This window comes from Macaca thibetana, chromosome 2, assembly GCF_024542745.1.
Source record: "Macaca thibetana thibetana isolate TM-01 chromosome 2, ASM2454274v1, whole genome shotgun sequence".
Lineage (NCBI taxonomy): Eukaryota > Metazoa > Chordata > Mammalia > Primates > Cercopithecidae > Macaca > Macaca thibetana.
In genome coordinates, this window is record NC_065579.1 from 106,499,047 (window position 1) to 106,517,422 (window position 18,376).

The 18,376-nt window shown below is 52.6% G+C and overlaps 2 protein-coding genes across 5 annotated transcripts in view; both read right to left on the minus strand.

Moving 5' to 3' along the window:
- Positions 1–18,376, minus strand: part of RPL29 (ribosomal protein L29) — a 344,283-nt gene that overhangs the window by 142,984 nt on the left and 182,923 nt on the right. The gene's annotated exons all lie outside the window — the stretch shown is intronic.
- Positions 1–18,376, minus strand: part of POC1A (POC1 centriolar protein A) — an 84,532-nt gene that overhangs the window by 63,503 nt on the left and 2,653 nt on the right. For 3 of the 4 annotated variants that reach the window (XR_007723507.1, XM_050780933.1, XM_050780934.1), the window contains exons 2-7: positions 17,237–17,321; positions 16,041–16,212; positions 15,434–15,613; positions 13,191–13,298; positions 12,053–12,168; positions 4,363–4,496 (exon numbers count right to left, since the gene is read on the minus strand). Coding sequence is in view for 3 of the 4 variants with exons in the window: in XM_050780933.1 (XP_050636890.1) it covers positions 4,363–4,496; positions 12,053–12,168; positions 13,191–13,298; positions 15,434–15,613; positions 16,041–16,212; positions 17,237–17,321 (795 nt within the window). In the remaining variant the exon portion in view is untranslated. Of the gene's footprint in view, positions 1–4,362; positions 4,497–12,052; positions 12,169–13,190; positions 13,299–15,433; positions 15,614–16,040; positions 16,213–17,236; positions 17,322–18,376 lie in introns of those variants that run through there. The other variant, XM_050780935.1, reaches the window with a different exon arrangement.

Here is an 18,376-nt window from a genome sequence, read left to right on the forward strand (position 1 = left end):
TCGGGTCAAGGTCTGCCTCATCCCACAGCAGCTCTCTGTGGCCGACCTCACTGCTGCTCACCCCCAGCCTACACTGTCCACTTCTCAGATGCAGAAATGGAAGCACAAGGGAGTTGCTGCCCCACTGGCCCTAAGACTCAGTGGCCCTCTCTCCCACAGCTCTCCCAAGCCAACTCTGAGGACACAGCAGGTCCTCTGCATCCAAACCAAAGTTTCATGGGGCTCCCTTCTGCTGGATCAGAATGGGGTCATGCAGCAGCGAGATGGGGACACAAGCCAACATAAGCCTGCTGGTTCCCTACCCAGACCTGTGAGCTAAACACAAGAGTGACATCTGTGGGAGTTATGTGGATCTCATGAAGACAGATTAGACTGGTGGTTACCAGGGCTGGGATGGGGAAGGGGAGCCAGGGAATGAAGGGGTGCAAAAAAGAGAATATAAATATATTTATTACCACTGAACTGTACACTTAAAAATGGTAAAGATGGTGAATTATATACATATATGTTACCCCAATAAAAACAAATAAATAAGAACAAGAAGGTCGGATGCAGTGGCTCAGGCCTATAATCCCAGCACTTTGGAAGGCCGAGGCAGGTGGATCACCTGAGATCAGGAGTTTGAGACCAGCCTGACCAACATGATGAAACCCCATCTCTACTAAAAATACAAAAATTAGCCGGGTGTGGTGGCAGGTGCCTGTGTAATCCCGGCTACTTGGGAGGCCTCAGCCTCAAGCAGGAGAATCACTTGAACCCGGGAGGCAGAGGTTGCAGTGAGCCGAGATCACCCCACTACACTCCAGCCTGGGCAACAGGGCGAGACTCTGTCTCTGAAAGAATGAATGAATGAATGAAACAAGAGTGAAATTACAAATGGAATTTTAAAAGTCATATGTACATGTGATAGAAATTGCATAGACGCAGGTACTTGTCCCAGCTCTGGCACACTAGGAGTCACAAGACGCCCTACTAATCCAGACAGCTCTCATTTTCACCACCTGGACTCAAAAAAAAAAAATGCTTTCCAACCTGCCATCTTCCTTATCCATAGGACAGAAGCCTCAGGCACCCGAGACCCACTCAGGAGCCCCGGGCTGCTCAGCCACACAGTTCAGGAAGTGGCCGATAGCAGCTGCACTCCATCAAGCCCTTGGCCACCAGGACCCCACCACATTGCCACCTCCCGGAACAGAATGTGAAAGATGTAGTCACCAAAGAACCAGCTGCACATCTTCCTGGAAGGTCTGGGTGAGTGGGAGCCCATGAGGACTCTACACCTGCTGCAGAGTGCCCAGGCGGAACCCAGCCCCTTTGTCAGCAGGCCCCTGTGATGTGGCCCCCCAGCCAGGCCCTCAACAGTCATGAACATCCTTGGAACCAGTTGCATGACAACACAGGCCCAGCCCCTACGGATTTCTACCCCCAGCTGGAGCAAAGCCGCCTCTGATCCTAGCCACAGATCTCCATAAGCACTAGGTATTCTGCCCAGTCAGTGGACCCTGTATCTCAACCAAATGCCCAAATTAAGGCTGCTTAATTGCACTATGCTCCCTTAGGAAGCCACCATTAGCTGACTCTGTGTTTTGGAGGGTTTTCTGTTTTGAGACAGTGTCTTGCTTTGTCACCCAGGCTGGAGTACAGTGGCACAATCACAGATCACTGCAGCCCCAGCTTCCCAGGCTCAAGCAATCCTCCCACCTCAGCCTCCCCACAAAGTGCTGGGATGACAGGCGTGAGCTACCGCACCTAGCCCATTAGCTGACTCTGAGTCACTCCAAACCCAGGGGCAGAGCTAAGCATGACAAGAAGCCACAACAAACCCTGGCAGACCTGGGTCCCGGGGTGCCAGGCTGTGGTATGGAGGTGAGCTGGTCTTTGCTGGAAGTAAATAAGGCCTTCGCTTGGGCATCCCTGCCCCATACGTGCTAACACACTCACACCCCTACCTCAGCCTTCAGCCTGGCTCTTCAATTATGCTGCTGCACATCATTAGTAAGGACCCCAAAAGAAAGCTCTCTCAAGGCAGCAACCCACACTGCAGGTGGGAGGGGCACAGGAACCGGGCCAGGTTTGTCCGCAGCGGGACCTTTCAACCCAGGCCAGTATTGAGTTGCCACCACCAGTTGGAGTGCATGGTTGGTCTGACCATGGGTCTTAAAGAGGAGGGATGGGAGAGAATCAACCTCTAGAAAGGAGCAAGGATTAAAGCAAGTGCAGAGGTAGGGGCAGAGTCAGGGTGGCCCTGGGCAATTTGTCTTCTGGAATCAGTTTGCAGAACCCTGAGCAAGCCAGGCCCAGGGGTTCCTACACCTGGATACCTGAAGTGCCCCACAGAGGGGCTGGGTGTCATCAGTATCCCAAGACAAAGAGCCCCTAAAACTTGTGGTAAATCAATCCTGAGTTCCTGTATTTGATAGGGAGTTTAGGGGGCTGGGAGTAGAAAATAATTCAAGGCCCATACCCTGACTCCCACCTTCATCTGAGCTGTACCCTGGGAGATGGGCAGGGCCTACCCACCTTCACCTGCCCTCCAAGTACTTCCTAAGATTCAGCCTACCTCTCAGCCAGCCTAACTTGTCTCATGCTGCCTTCAGCTCTGTCAGCCTCCCTGTGGAGTCCCCCTCTGCCCAGGCCAGGAAGCCCAGGAAGTAGAGCTATAACATCCATTTCCTATCCCCGGTGCCCAGACCCATGAGCTAGAGAGCCGATGATCAATGAACAAACAGACAGATGGCAAAATGAACAGAGGTCGGTTCGTTTCTTGTCTTCTCCTTTCCTCTGGGCATTGTGAGCCTGGTGCCCTGAAGAAGAAATGACCCAGCCCTATCCACACCCCAAACCATCAGCTGTCCCTCGGCCAGGTTCCCATTTCTCTAGGTTTAACAGCAGACAAGCGACCACACAAGGGAATGCGCCATGGTCCTTGCTTCACTTCCCAGAGAGAACAATGTCGATAGCTTTTGTTTACGTGCCGGATGCGATGCCAGAACACCAGGAATGACATTTTAGATTTTAGATCCCACATTCAAGTGTTCTCAGACTAAGCGTGAGTTAGCTATTTAAGGAACACTCACAAAAAGAGGTGATCACTTGATAGGCATCTGTTTCAAACTGTTTCTGAGTTTTTTTTTTTTTTTTTTTTTTTTTTTAGGGGAGCAGGAATGGTAGCAGCATTCACATGATTTGCAAATGCCCTCCTGGGCATAAGATCCCAAACAGTAACACATGAATCTGAATAACTGGCTTGTCCAAGGGCTTGGCTCGTGCACAGGCTTACACCAGGGCCAGCAGCCACCCCCTCTGGATGTGTTGGCCTAGGGAGAACAGGCCCACTAGTCCTGCGCACTGGATATGTCTCTGACAGGGAAGGCAAGGGGTCACAACAAGGCTGGGGGCAGCAAGCAGCCTCCAGGCCCTGAGGAACCAGAAGAAAAGGCCTATGTCCTCAACCCCTAGTCATAGTCAAATGGCCCCCAGGTGCCCTAACTCAGATGGCAGTGGAAACACAAACAACAGCTCAGAAAGCACCAGGCTAGTCACCTCACACCTAGCTGATGGTCCAAGACACATAAGCACCCCCCAGGGCCTCCCTCAGCCTGGCAGGCAGATTAGAGACAAACTTGAATTCAATGGACTCCAGACCTCCCATCCCAAGTGGGCGTGGTGACTACACCCCAACAGGAGACATTCTGACAACTGCTCTGGTCACAAAGGCTCAGACACTACTTCCTAGTCGGAGTATTAGATGTGAAAGGCCCAGAGCCAGGCCAGCTCCTGGGGAGAACTGCATGTGGCCTACTCCCCACAGCCGGCCCCCAGGGGCCCAGCCCACCCAGGGAGACCAGGGAACTGGCTGCTTTGAAGCTCACTCAGAAAGGAGGCCTCTGCTTCCTTGATTCCATTCCAGGAATTCTCAAACAACAAACATAAAGAAGATTTCCCTTCTTCGGTTCAGCCTCTGCAAGACACCTGAGGTTGCCTCGGTGATGTCTGCCAGTCCGAGGGCCTCCAGAAAACCCCGATGTCAACTCAGAGCATGGGTTCCAAGGCTCAACTCAACCTCTGGACCAAGGGATAGCTGAGGCCATTAGGGGATAGATTCCATTCAGGCCCCTAGGGGTCAGCTTGCTAACCATGCCCAGATACAGCCCCCAACCCCTGACCAATTCAACTCTTATATACCCTTCTCAACTGCACCAGTCCCAGGCCCAGCAATCTGCCCAGGTCACAGGGAAAGGCCTCCATCCATCTCCCTGCAGGCTGTGTGGGTGACAAGCCTGTTTCTGCATCTTGCCCACTGCCCAGACTGTGAGGGTACCACCACTCCACACCACTCAGCACCCGGCCGACACCTCTCACCTGATGCCCGTGGAGTGTGTAGAGCAGCCGGCCCTCCATCAGGTCCAGGATCTTCAGGGTCGAGTCACTGGAGGCCGTGATTAGGTAGTTTCCCGACGGGTGGAAAGAGAGCCCGTTCACTGCAGCACTGTGCACTAGGGGAAGGACATCAGTCAGGTGCTGGCTGGGAGGCACAGGGAGCACAGTTGAAGCCTGGGACAGGCAATCAGGGCCAACTGAGGCTCAGCACAGCCCTGATGGGGCTGGGTCAGGATGGTCATTGCTCAAAAGAGCTGTGGGGAACCCAACAAGGATTTCCCAGGAGAGGGGCACAATCAAAGAACAGGAAAAGGCCCATTCAGAGCCAAGGGCAGGCAGTAGAAGACAGGAAGACAGAAACGGATGCAAAAACCAGAGGCAGCAGACGATTCCTCCATCCTCTCCCACAGCAAGCGGTCAAGCTGGAGCAGAATAGAGCACTCAAACATACAAACATAGCCTTTGGTCTATCTGATATATTCTTTCTTTAAAGAAACCAAATGGAAAATAAAACCCTTGAAATGTCAATACAATGCCACTGCCATACAGGGAGGGCATGTGTGGGGGCAGATGAGCAGAAAGCTAAGACACTCTTAGGAACCAGTCAGGACTACGTTCCAACCCCAAGCCTCCTGCCTGCGCTCACCCCATGACCTTTTTTGAGAGACAGAGTCTCACTCTGTCGCCCAGGCTGGAGTGCAGTGGTACGATCTCAGCTCACTGCAGCCTCCGTCTCCTGGGTTCAAGAGATTCTCCTGCCTCAGCCTCCTGAGTAGCTGAGACTACAGGTGTGCCACTCTGTCCAGCTGATTTTTGTATTTTTAGTAGAGTTGGGGTTTCACCATGTTAGCCAGGTTGGTCTGAAACTCCTGACCTCAGGTGATCTGCCTGTCTCGGCCTCCCAAAGTGCTCAGATTACAGCCGTGAGCCACCACATCCATCCTGAGCAAGCATCTTGACTACACTGAGCCTCAATTTCTCCATCTGTACCAGAGCACCCATGTGTAAGGGGTGCTGTGGGGATGCTACTAAGTTAAGCACATGAGGCCTTTGCAGAGTGAGCCATCCAATGCCAACACGGATGTTCCTCTCCTTTGCCTTCTATTAACCCCAGGTCCTGCCACGTCACCTACTCAACAGCTTGGCCCTGTCCATGACTCTCTTTTCCCTATCATCCCAGCCTAACACCACCATCTTTTCTGGTGTCCCTCACACTCCAAGATCCGGCCACCCCAGCTGTGTCAATTCCCCCAGTCACAGAACTTTTTTACTCCTTGTTTCCAGTGGGCCTGAGAGACTCTTGCCCTCCCCTTTTCCTGATCTTAAAGCTTAGTACTGGAAGCTACCTCCTCCAGGAAGCCTCCCCTGGCCTCCCGATTAGGGCAACCCCCTTCATTTGTCCTTCCAAAACACCATAAGCCTGCCATCGGTTCACTCGTCACATTTACATGCAACTATCTGACTCACATCTGGATCTCCCATGAGACCATGAACTCCATCAGACAGGGGCGGTGTTGAGTCCCTGGCTCCCAACTCAGTGCCTGGCACCGAGCAGGACTCAGAAAGTGGTTGGTGAGCAGGTGCTTAAGTTGGGTATCCAGAAGCTCCAGCAGGTTACACAACCATCCCTCAAGGCCAAGAGCATATTCTAGGTGAAGCTGGGGGCAGACCTGGGCAGTCTACATGCGGACAGAGCAACTCCACAGCCAATGCATGGATCAGCTGCATCACAGCCTCCTAGGGTGGCTTCTGAGGAAAACCCCAGTGTCTTTCTTCCCATTACCACAGGCCCGATGAGGAAAACCAGTGGGGCTAAAATAACCATGACCCTGCCAAGTCAGAATTGCCACTAACATAAAGGCAGACTCAAAATCAACTATCGTCTTAGCACTGAGAGGCTGCAAGAACTACTGGGTTGGTAAACACACCCAACACGAAACGGCCCTCAACAAGGCCCACAGGGTGCACACAGTCCCTCAGATGCCAGCCCAGCTGATGTGCTGATGTGCCAGGGAGTCTGGATACATGTTACCAGGCACACTTAGGGGGAGACAGCCAAGGTTTTACGTAACATGATATTTATATCTGAACAACACCCTCCAAGTGCCAGGATCTCCAGGAGGCAGCCTGGAGAGGGACCAGTGGGGTCCCTGAAGCCAGCTCTTGGGGGCAGATTTCAGAGATCGCCCCCACCACAAAGTCTGCACTGGGATGAAGGCCACCCCCACACCTCCTTGACCAGAAGCTGGCAGAGGAACAGCCGGTGGCAGGATGGTGCAGAAGGGAAGGCATGCTCAGGGAGCTCTGGGCTTCCCAGCACCACCAGGGTGGCAGGGTCAATGTATTGATGCCACACTAGGGGCCCCCGCCTGGTCAAGTCCATCCAAGGGAAAGAATCTCTCCCAGAGGAAGGGCAACAGAAGCCCCACTCCACGTAAATGTCAGGAATACCCAAGCCTGGGTAGAAACACCTAGAACCATTTACTCCAGAAGAGGGGCTGGCCTGGCATACCAGGCTTTGGGGGATGCCCCAGACACCAGGACCCACCCCACCTTTCCCCACTTGCTCTCCTGCCTCATCCACTGGCCACGCCAGCCTCCACTCTCACTCCTCCTGCCTCTGTGGAGGTGGTGGAGAGTGGGCAGTCTATGGAGGCGTCATTGTAAGAACCACCCCTGCACGAGAGTCTACCATGGAGGCTAGGCTGCCCCATGAGGGCATGAGCCTTCGGTCATGATGCCTTGAGCGCCAAATGTCTGAGAATGATCCACTTTTTGTCAAGTCCAAGGCTGCAGGCCTCTTCTTGGCTCCATGGCAGATATCAGTGATGACACACACTGCCACCTGGATGGCAGCTGTGAGCTTGTGGCTCTTATCCCATCTCCACCCCAAAGACAGAACCCTGACTCCAGGTCAGAGATACACCAACATCAAACTTCTACAGATCCTCAGGGGCCCAGGGACGAGGCCACCACAGCCCCTGCTCCCAAATACCAAGAACTAGTCATAGCTTGTGGGCAGCAGGTGGCCTAAGCAGAGACCTGAGTACACCCACCCCATGCTACTCTGCATGTAGAGGCCTGGGCAAATCTAGGCCCACTACCTGATGGGCTCCAAACCAGCCAAGGGCCCAGAGAAAGCCTGGGTGCCCAAGCAGGAGGTACCTCTCTGGAGGAGACCATGCCAGGGCCAAGCCCCACCCTAACATCCTTCCACAAAAGGACCACTCATTTTCCCCAGGGTGGTCTCTTGCGATGTGCAACTGGTGTTACCAGTGACACGGTGGCTCTGGGTTGACAAGAGGCTTTGGATTCATACCACAAAGGTTCTCTGATACCAGCAGCAAAGGACACCTAAAACACTCCTCTTTTTAAATGCCGTGTAAATGCTCACTTCAGGACGGTGGGAGAGTAGGTTGGCTAGACCAGGTGGGACAGCACCACTGTACCCCAATCAACCCTTTTAGTCTCAAAACACCAATTACAGGGTACAGCCCTGCCCTGCTAGCTGCAACCACTTAAAACCCTCCAGCTGGGCACGGTGACTCACGCCTGTAATCCCAGCAGTTTGGGAGGCCGAGGTAGGAGGATTGCTTGAGCTCAGGAGTTCAAGACCAGCCTGGGCAATACAGTGAGACCCCAACCCCATCTCTGAAAGAAAAAAAAAAAAAGACAAAACCCTCCATGACCATGTATGAGGCCAGGCAGGGGTGCAGGGGTGCACTAAAGACCAATGGACAGAGAGCGTAGGACTCTATGAGTTCTTAGCCCTGCTGACAGCCAGCCAAAGAGACCACCTCTCCCAAGGAGCCTGGGGAGTAAATGACTAGAGTCACTGAAGTGCAAGGAGCGCAGCGTGAGAAGGTCAACAGAATGCCAGACTCAAAGGCCCTGAGTTGGGGACTCAGACCCACAGCTGTGTGACTGTGGGCTGCATGCTCTGCATCTGTGAAATGGAGAGTAGACCTACCTTGCTGGCCACTCAGGCCTGTCACTGGATAATGGACCTGCACGTGCTATAAGCCACGAAGCACATTACAGGTTCTGGGATGGGGGCTGCTGCTCAGATGCCTGAACAGTCTTAATGTGGGCTCAGAGCATATGGAGCTAACCCATCACCACGGGTATTGGCATTCAAAGGGTTCCACCAGTCCATCAACTCCTTGCTGAATTGAGAAATCAGAACTGCTCTCTGCAGTGATAGGCTAGAGCCAAGAAACTCCTTGTCTGGCAGGAGAGTCAGCCAGCGCAAGACAAATGGTTCCAGCTGCCTCCAATAGCCCCAAACCCCAAGCAGGCTTCAACTCTAACCCTAGCGGGAACAGGAAGTGCCCTCATAGAACACAACCATGGATGGCTGGACACAAGCAGGTTGGGGCTTGCTAGCCACACACTGCAGTATCATTAACCAAATCCTCTCACAAGAGCCCATCAGCCTCCAACACCAGAAGGCCATTCTGGAAGTGCCTGCTGCCCATCCAGAGTCACTAGGGGAGACACTGAATGACACTGTGTCCGTAGGTTTCCCTTGGGCTTCCTAGGGATCAGGGACAGAAAGCAGATCAGGCATCTTTTGCCAGAGTACTGGGAGCCCTTCCTGGGGAATGAGCCTACAAAGAGATTCTACTGTACCTATCGGGGTGGGGGAGCCACTTGGGTAAAGGGTTTCCCCTTAGTTTCAGCTAGAGGTTTTCTGGGGAGCCCCAAGACCAGAGCAGACCTGGTCATGTCCTCCCGTCAGGAGAGGATGAGAGGTATGTTCCCCCTACCCAGGGAGCTCGGATCAACCTGGCTCACTGCACCCCTAAGGGTCAGCCTAGAGGCTATGGGATGAGTCTGCTATCCTGTGAACACCCACTACTGGCCATGGCATTGAGCAGGGAGCTCAGGGGGAACCGGCTGTGTTTATGGGCACTCCAAATCCCGCTAAGCCTCCAATCTACACTAGGGATGGCTTAGGGATGAGACACTGCAGGCCCACTGAGAGGGTGTCATAAGAGGCAAGGCCAGAAGCAGACTGCAATCTCCCAGCAGGGCCTGTCAGCCCACACACTCAGCTCCACTCAGGACTCGGCCCCTGGGGCTCATCTGAGTCCACCCACACCTCCCCAACCCTGCCATCATGGAGATCCGCCCCTGCCCTCCACCAAGCCTGCTTCCTCCAGGACCCCGGCTCCCTCTCCCCAGTACCCACCACTCCTCGGCTGCTCTGCATCGCTCCACCTCCTGACAACCCTCTTCACGAGACCCCACCCTCCTTCGCTCTCCAGCCTCTGCCCTCCTCAGCTCTCCCATGCTGGGAGATGGGGCTCATACCTCTCACTCTGGCTGCTTTGTGGACCTTTATCTTCTGTGGCCCCCTCAATTATAGGGGCTCAGAATGTGACATCAGCCATTCTCACATCCCAGATCCCTGGGTCCAGCTGGCCCCTCCACCCCAACAGGGTCAGTTTCTCTGCTTCTACTCAATCTCTGCAACCCATCCCCAACTCTGATGCCAGCCCCCACTTTGATACCAGGCACAGCCAGACACCTACCCATCACTGGGGCACATGGGGCACACCAGCTCCCAGCCCCAGCAGACTCTGGACACCGCTATCCTCTAAGATGTCCTTCTTCCCTTCATACCTTAAATGATGAGGCCAGTCCTGGCACTGCCAATCAGGCCACATCTTTGGGACCCTGAGCTGGAGATGGCATCTGAGGCCCTTCCCAGAGGGCATCTGCTGTTATACCCATGAACACCAGGCCCAGGCTCCTGATCCATCAGAGATGGGCCTGGACCCTGCCAGGGTCACCTAGAGATCCTCTCCACCCAGTGTCAGGACTTATGTAGCACAAACCACATACCCAGTCCTGTGTTATAATCCTTATATGGCTTTTCCCATCAGAGCCTCACAAAGCCATGAGGAAGGCCTATCGCCACCCCCTTTACAGAAAGGAACCCAAGCATGTGCTCCTGACCGCTGTCCTGCCTCATCGCCTTCTACTCCCATCTCTCCCTGTCTAAGTCCTCCCTCCTCTGCACCTGCCCATGTTCCCCAGGCAGCTGTGCAGATGTGCCCCATCCCCGAGCTCCAGCCCTTCACTCAGGCCTGGCCCAGAGCAGAAGGCTGAAGGAGGGATGGGAGAGGTATGGGCTCCAAGTGGAGGCAAGCCCCACTGCTTTTCTATTCCAGAAGCCTCTGTCTGAAAGAGCATTGGTAACAAACCCCAGGGTTTCCTGTGCGCGGCGTGGGGCAGGGAAACAGGTTCTTGCGGCTGGCCCCTGCCACCTGGTGGTGCTGTAGGGTACTACAGGCCTTAACCAACCAGGTTGGCCTCACCAGACCAAACAGGACCAAGACAGTGTCATTGTCATCATCACTAACGTTGTATCTCCTTCCCCTCATTTTGTGCCAGCCACCCTCTCAATTCTTGATATGAAACAACTCATTAACCCTCCCAACACCTCCTGTGAGACAGGCCCCATCATTGTCCCAGAGGCCCCACAGAGTCAAATGACCTGCCCAATATCACACGGCCAGGAATGCTTTAAAAGCCGGCTGCGGAGCCCACTCTCCACCATGTGCTTTTCAAGACTAGGATCTTCTCCCCATTCTGGAAAGGCGTGCTCACCTCCATTACCCCAAAGAAAGTGCTGTCCTTGAACACCAAGAGTTAGCTAGGAAGGGTGTGCGTGTGGCAGGGGTAGGGGTAGAGTGGGGGGTGGTGGTGTCGGAGCCCCACACCTGTGTCCAGCCATGTACTTCCCATTTCAGGTGTGGTTTATGGAAGCAAGCCCAAGAACTTTAAGCTTAGTCCCAGGTTAACGACCACGATTCTTCAAACAACTCCAGCTCTGCCTTCCTTCCTGGTCTCTCCCTGGTCCAGTCTCACTTATCTCTGTTTTGTCAGCTGCACAATTCCCAATTTCTCCAATGACCCCTCACCAGCTCCCTTCCCTGAGCCCATCCTTGGAACTGGGGTGCCTCGTGGCCCTGCCCACTCATACTTGCTCTCAGGCCAGTTCCCTACCCAATACTCTCAGCTAACTTATCCTGGGCATGTCTAAGTCTGCCCTCGCCCTCCAACTCCCACCTGGAACCTTGCATGAGCCCATGTCCACTGCCTGCCACCCTGCCTTCCAAGGGCTACCATCCTGGGCCTGGCCCCTAGCTAAGTCAACCCTCCCTACGACTCTACATCTGTGGAGGACACTGTCAGACCAGAGGTGGCCATGGTCCCACCAATGCTGGCCTCTACTGACAGCCCTGTTCCCTTTACCACAGGTCAAGGGCTGTCACCTTGGCCCTGGAGGGCAGAGCCTCCATCACCAGGAAAGGCAAGTGGCATGCCCCTGAGAAGTGGTCCTCAAGCGAAGCCCTGGCCAGAGCCGCAGTGAGGACTCCCCATCTGGCCCTGCAGTACGTGTGAGACTCTGCCACTTCAGAGGTGGGCATCGAAGGCTCAGTGGAAGCCAGGTAGCACCAGGCTCCATCTCCTGGCCAAGGTTCCAAGCCAGGCCAGCCAGGGCACAGACTCTCACCCCTGGAATCCCAACAGACCCAGGATACCTTCCTGCCCAAGGCCATCTCAGTCCCATTTAAGCACTACAGCACAGAACAACATCCAACACCAGCACAGTCCCACTAGGGCTGCCCTCAGGCCCAGGAGGCTGTTCACCACTCACAATGATAATGCTGCAGCAGCCGGTGAGTCCGCACATCCCACACCTTCACTGTGTTGTCCATGCCGGCAGCGGCAATGCATGTTCCACTGGGGTGGAAGTCCACGTAGGTGACAAAGCTGGAAAGACAGGGGCCACTATGCACTATAGGAGGTCTGCCCTGGTTCAAGATGGACCCAGAAACATTTAGTGCTTTCCCATCCCTGTGTCCTGCCCATGCTGGTCCCTTGACCCAGACACCTCCTTTCTGTCACATTTGTTTACCAGGTGGCCAAGGGAGAGCAAGAAGAAGTAAAAGGTGAGAACAGTGGCCAGCAACAAACTAAGGTGGACTGACCAGGGAGCACATCCCACCGCCCATTTTAAATACAAGTTGAGAGGGCTATCTTCAAACCCAAAAGTCAGCCAGGCTCCCCTGGGGTTTTCAAAGTTGGAACTGGTACCTTTCCCAGGGGTGGCTGCGGGGCAGATCCTGCCACCTGAGGCACAGGTGGGAAGGTCCAGGAGGGCTACAGGGCCACTGGCCCACCCCTCTCTAGAAGACAGGCCAAGAACCCTCACTACACCCATATGTGATTCCCAGGCTGGTATCACATCCAGCTCTCAAGGAGCCCTTGTGGCTCCCAGCCCAACGAAGGAGGGCAGAAGCTGGGGTCTCTACTCAAATGCGGGCACCTCTCTCTCCTGATGATGTGGCACAACATGAACAGCCACCATCTGCTACAAGAACCCAGTGAGAATTTTGTAAAGCCATCACCATGGATAACGTACCAAGAGGCTTTAAAATGTAGTTTGGGCAACTGAGTGTCAACTGCTCACAGACAGACAAGTTGTAATCCTGAGAACCAGAAAGTGAAGGAGAAAAAGAGGAGCACAAATAATTACACAGCTCCAAAGAATTGTGTGGCTTGAGGTTAAGCACTCCTGCTATTCATGGGATGGAGACAAAGCTACCATCCACACAGGAAGAGATACAATGCTAGGTTGCCAGACCTCACAAAAAGCACCAGACAAGGGGCAGCAGTGATAAGGCTGCTGGTTCCACGGCTCCAGCCACTGAAGGCCACTGGGCCTCCTCAGGCCCAGGTCTGTGCTCTGTGCTTCAGCGCCTACAAGTGGAGGACAGCATCCGGAGACTCACCCGCCATGCTCGCAATACGAGTGGACGCATTCCCGGCTGCTCTTGTCCCACAGCTTAACAGTCTTGTCATCACTGGCAGACACGATGAGTCGCCCGTCGGGGGAGAACCTGAACCGGGTGGGGCACAAGTCACACCTCGGACTAACAGATGACATGGGTGCCACACACCATCTTCCACAGCCACTCTTCCCCAAGTGCCTATTATCTGCCTGCAGGAACCACCCGGGGTCACATGCCCTGCTGTGATTTATTATTTTTTTTAATTTGAATACCCTAATATGTCTTTTCAGAAACAAACGCATCGCATCCTAGGAGGCAATGTTACTTCTGTTTATTTGGTCATATCTTAAATTATACTTTGTTTCTGAGAATAGTTAACTTTTAGCACTTGATCATTTTTCTTTTTTTCCTTCTAAAGAGCTTTTCAGGAAACTATGACTAAATTTTGGTTTTGGTTTTGTTTTGTTTTTCAGACAGGGTATCGCTCTGTCGCCCAGACTGGAGTGCAGTGGTGTGATCTCAGCTCACTGCAGCCTCAACCTCCTGGGCTCAAGTGATCCTCCCACCTAAGCCTCCCAAGTAACTTCGACTACAGGCATGCACCACCACACCCAGCTAATTTTATTTATTGTTATTTTTTTTTGTAGAGATGGGGGTCTCACTATGTTGCCCAGGCTGGTCCTCTAACTCCTGGACTCAAAGGATCCTCCCGCCTCATCCACCAAAAGTGCTAGGATTACAGACATGAGCCTTCAAGCTTGGCCTGTGACTTAATTTCAAATGTTATAAAAATGCTTCATTTTTTTCTTCCTGAATCTGTGAAACTTCTTTCCTGTTGCTCTTGTTTCGTTCTTTCCTGTTGCTCTTGTTTTTGTTTTCTTACGTAACTTCATGCACAAACAGCCCCCCTCCCACCCCAACAGCAAACTCTGACCAAAAGGGAAAAAGAGAAGTTCTTTCTGACTTAGAGGAAAACCAAATATAAATAAATGAAAAGAAAAGAAAAAAAATGGTGCCTGCCTCACGGGTGAGCACAGAGCAGCCTCATGCACATAAAGCCCCAGCACTGTCCCTGATGCACAGCACATAGCAACATGCAGCCGGCACTGCCTGCCAGCAACATTTGCACAAAGGTGGCCAAAAGCTCACCATCAGTGTCATTACTCTGGGACCAGGTCCTCCGAGTCTACATTTGACTCAAGTGTGAGTCAGCAAGACACAATCTGCCAACAAAAGGCATGAGGTCCTGGGGACTGCCACCAAAGGCCCAATATGGACTTGACACCCAAGTTGGCTGTCCTGACCCCTCCTGATCTCAGGACCCTAATCATAAAGCCTCTAAGAGCCATCAGGGGTCTCCTAGGACAAAGGAATGGGGGTGCCCTGGAGAACAGTAACTTGTATGGGGTCCCCAGAAGAACACAGCTCAATAGTCCCCAACTTCTGACTCATGTGGTTTCCTAATGTCACCTGGCACCCCAAACCCTTCCTCTGAAGCAAAGATATTTGACCCATGAGGAAGCTCTGTTGAAAAGAACCAAATAAGCTAGAAGTAGGACTATCTGTCTGCAATTCTTGGACCTTGAAAGGTCCTTTGGGTCACCTGGCCCCTTTTGCACAGCACTGGCTCCCCGGCCAGCAGGAAGGCCAGCCTCCAGGATAAGCCCCCCACCTCAGAAGCCTGGGCCCCTATCTGGGAGCTCTGGAGCAAAATCATCCTCTGAGAACACCCCATTGGAAAGTAGGCAAGCCTTACTGTCAGAGAGAGTTGGGTTTAAACTCCACCTCTGCCACAGACCCACCGTGTGCCCTGGGACAAGATACTACTGTTCTGAGCCCCCATTTCCTCAAATGGAAATGATTCCACTTAGCTTGCAGAACTGTCTTAAGAGACAAAAAGAAAACGTGTAGTGATAGTACTGAAAGTACCTAATTGTTGTTTTTGATAATAAATGGCCCCTGTTGACCCAGTTTGTGCTTTGCCAACACAGATGTCAGAGGGTCATCATGGCTGACTATGGACTAACTTACATGTCATGCATCAGCTCTGTGAAGCTTCTCAACAACATACAATGCAGGAGCTATTATTGTTCCCATTTTACAGATAAGGAAACCAAGGCTGAGGAAGCTTAAACAATGCCTAAATAACTTGCCCAAGGTCACAAGTTGGTACCTAGAAGCCCCTGTGCCAGCCCCCAATCCCCAGGGTTCCTCCAAGGGTCTCCAGACAGAACAATGCTCACTTGGCACAGCGGACCCAGTTGATGTGCTGGCTCAGGGAGAACAGGAATTTCTGGCGATGAGTTGCCCACACTTTGACTGTCTTGTCGTCAGAGGCTGTCACGAAGGACTGGCCATCACTGCAGAAGTGGACACTCCTCACTGTGGCCGTGTGTGCACGAAACGCAGTTGACTCACCTTTGCTACAAGGACAGGCATCCAAGAGTGAGGAAACCCATAACAGTGACATGAGAGCCCACAAGCACATCAAAGTTCTCCCTACTCCTCAAGCACTCCTCCCAAAGGTAGCCAAGCCCAAGAACCCCAGTCTCCACAAGGGAACGCCAGAGCCTCTCTTACGTGAACAGAGCACCGCCCCCAGGCTCCACCTACATGAACAGAGTAACAGGTGGCATTTCTTTAGGGATAGATGGGGTCAGCCCAGAATTCCTCTTCCAACCCTGAGGGGAGGGCTCCAACTACAGCCCCAGCCTCTGATGGCACCTCTTCCAAAGCAGAGTAGAAATCCCACTGTGACAAGTCCAGAGCCAAGCTAGGGGACCTCGGTGGGGATGGCTCTGGCACCAGGGGCCCAAATTCTGACAAGCCTCCTCAAAGTCTATGACTCACACATTGGGTACCCAGATGCGGACAGTCTTGTCTCGGGAGCCAGAAGCAAGCAGGTGTCCCGAAGGAGAGAAGTTCACACAGGTGATGGCATCCTTGTGGCCAGTGAAGCGGTAGGCGCGTGATTGCGGCTTCATGTGCCAGACCATGAGGCATGAGTCCATGGAGCCACTGGCTGAGGACAGTGGGTAATGCTATGACCCGCAGCTCTAACGGGCTTCAAGCCTCCACCAAGACGTTGGAGAGGCAGGAGGAGCAACTGGCCCAGCTCCACCTTCCCTGGCATCCACAAACAGGACCGTGAGGAGTCTCCCATAGAGCAGAGCACATCTCGAGGTGTGGTCTGGAGGTGGAGAACCTGTGGCCCAGAGTTCTCCAAGGAGCACACCCACATGGGAACAAGACCGAGGCCCTTCCATGCCAGCCCTGGACTGCAATCCGAGCTCTGGGAAAACTCATTCCCATGGGGCCCAGGGTCTCCCTCCAGATACAGCCTGAGGGCACCAGAGAGTAAGTCCTCCCTGGCTGGGAAGCCAGCCCCTCCCATTGAGAGGGTCCAACTCAGTATGAAGCCTAAAGGAGGTCCCCAAAATTGACCAAAAATGACTTCAGTTCCCTCTTAACCTTTACACACCAGAGGGCTTTGATGACAGGATGAAGGGGCAAGTCTCCTCTGTGGAAACTGGAAAGTGCAGTCATAAAAGTTGTGTACGAAAGCTTATGCAACCAAGGAAGGGGGACACTCAGCTGCAGCATAAGGGCAGTGGGAGTGAGGGGGGTGCCCGGCTCTGCTCAACAGCCTTCTCACCGACAAGGCTCTTCAACAAGAAGGTGTGCCTTATTACTGTGGGCAACAGAATCAATAAAGCTTCAAGGAAAAGGAATCACTGTTTAGGGCCCATACCAAAAGACAGACCCAAAAGGTGGCTAGGGTGTGCCGGAAAAGACCCAGATCCCAGTCCCACCCTCAAAAGCTGTGTGGCCTTAGCAAGGCCCCTAACCTCTCTGACCCTCAGGCTCTGCATGTAAAATGGAGCTATGAAGCCCAGTGCCCAAAGAGCTGGCACACAGAAGCAAGACACAGGTTAGACAAAGCTGTGCAGTCCTTGTGCTCTGCTCCCCAACCACCACACCTCCAAGGTAAAAACTTGGCCTGTTCGGCTCATAACCTAGCACCTAGACAAGGTGCCTCTTCTTACCCAGTTGCTTTGTGTTGATACTGAAGTCCACACAGGTAACTGCATCTCGGTGGCCCTTAAAATGCCTTTCCAGCGAGGGGTCCTCCTGGAGGAGAGCCAGGGTCAAATGTGTGAAGTCTGGGTGAGGAAGGGGCTTCCCCGGGGCCAGCACTCTTCCTATAACAGCCGGGGGGGTGGGGTTAAAAATGCTCAAGGCATGACCTTATATAAAGAAAATCCTAAGGAATCCACTAAAAACTATTCGAACTAATATATCAACGGTGGAAACGCTTCAACAAAAACAAAAAGGAACAAATGAGTTCAGCAAGGTTGCAGGATACAAAATCAAGACACAAAAATCAATTGTCTTTCTGTACACTAGCAATGAATAATCCAAAAAATAAAACTATTTAACTTATGATACATAAAAAAATACTTAGGAATAATTTAACAAAAGAAGTACAGGACTTGTCCAGTAAAGATGACAAAACATCACTAAGAGAAATGAAAGAAGACTTAAAAAATGGAAAGACATTCCACATTCATGAACAGGAAGACTTACTATTTATTGTTAAGATACAATACTACAATACTCCTCAGATTGGTCTACCAATTCCACATAATTTCTATCAAAATCCCAGGTGTCTTTTTTGCAGAAACTGACAAGCTGATCCCAAAAATCACATGAAAATGCAAAACACCCAGAAAAAACAAAACGATCTTTAAAAAAAAAACAAAAAAACCAAAAAAAAGCAGATACTGTAGAAAGCAATTTGGCAGTTCCTCAAAAAGTTAAACATAGGTCAAGTGCAGTGGCTCACACCTGTAATCTCCACACTTTGGGAGGCTGAGGCAGGAGGATCACTTGAAGCCAGGGGTTCAAGACCAACCTGGGCAATGCAGCAAGACCCTGACCCTTCAAAAAAATTAAAGAATAAGGCACACGTAGTGGCTTGTGCCTGTATTCCCAGCTACTCAGGAGGGTGAGGTGGGAGGACTGCTTGAGCACAGGAGTTCAAGGTTGCAGTGAGCTGTGATCACACCACTGCACTCCAGCCTAGGCAACAGAGCAAGACCCTGACTAAAAAAAAGTAGTTAGCCGGGCACAGTGGCTCTGCCTGCAATCCCAGCACTTTAGGGGCCCAGGCGGGCAGATCACCT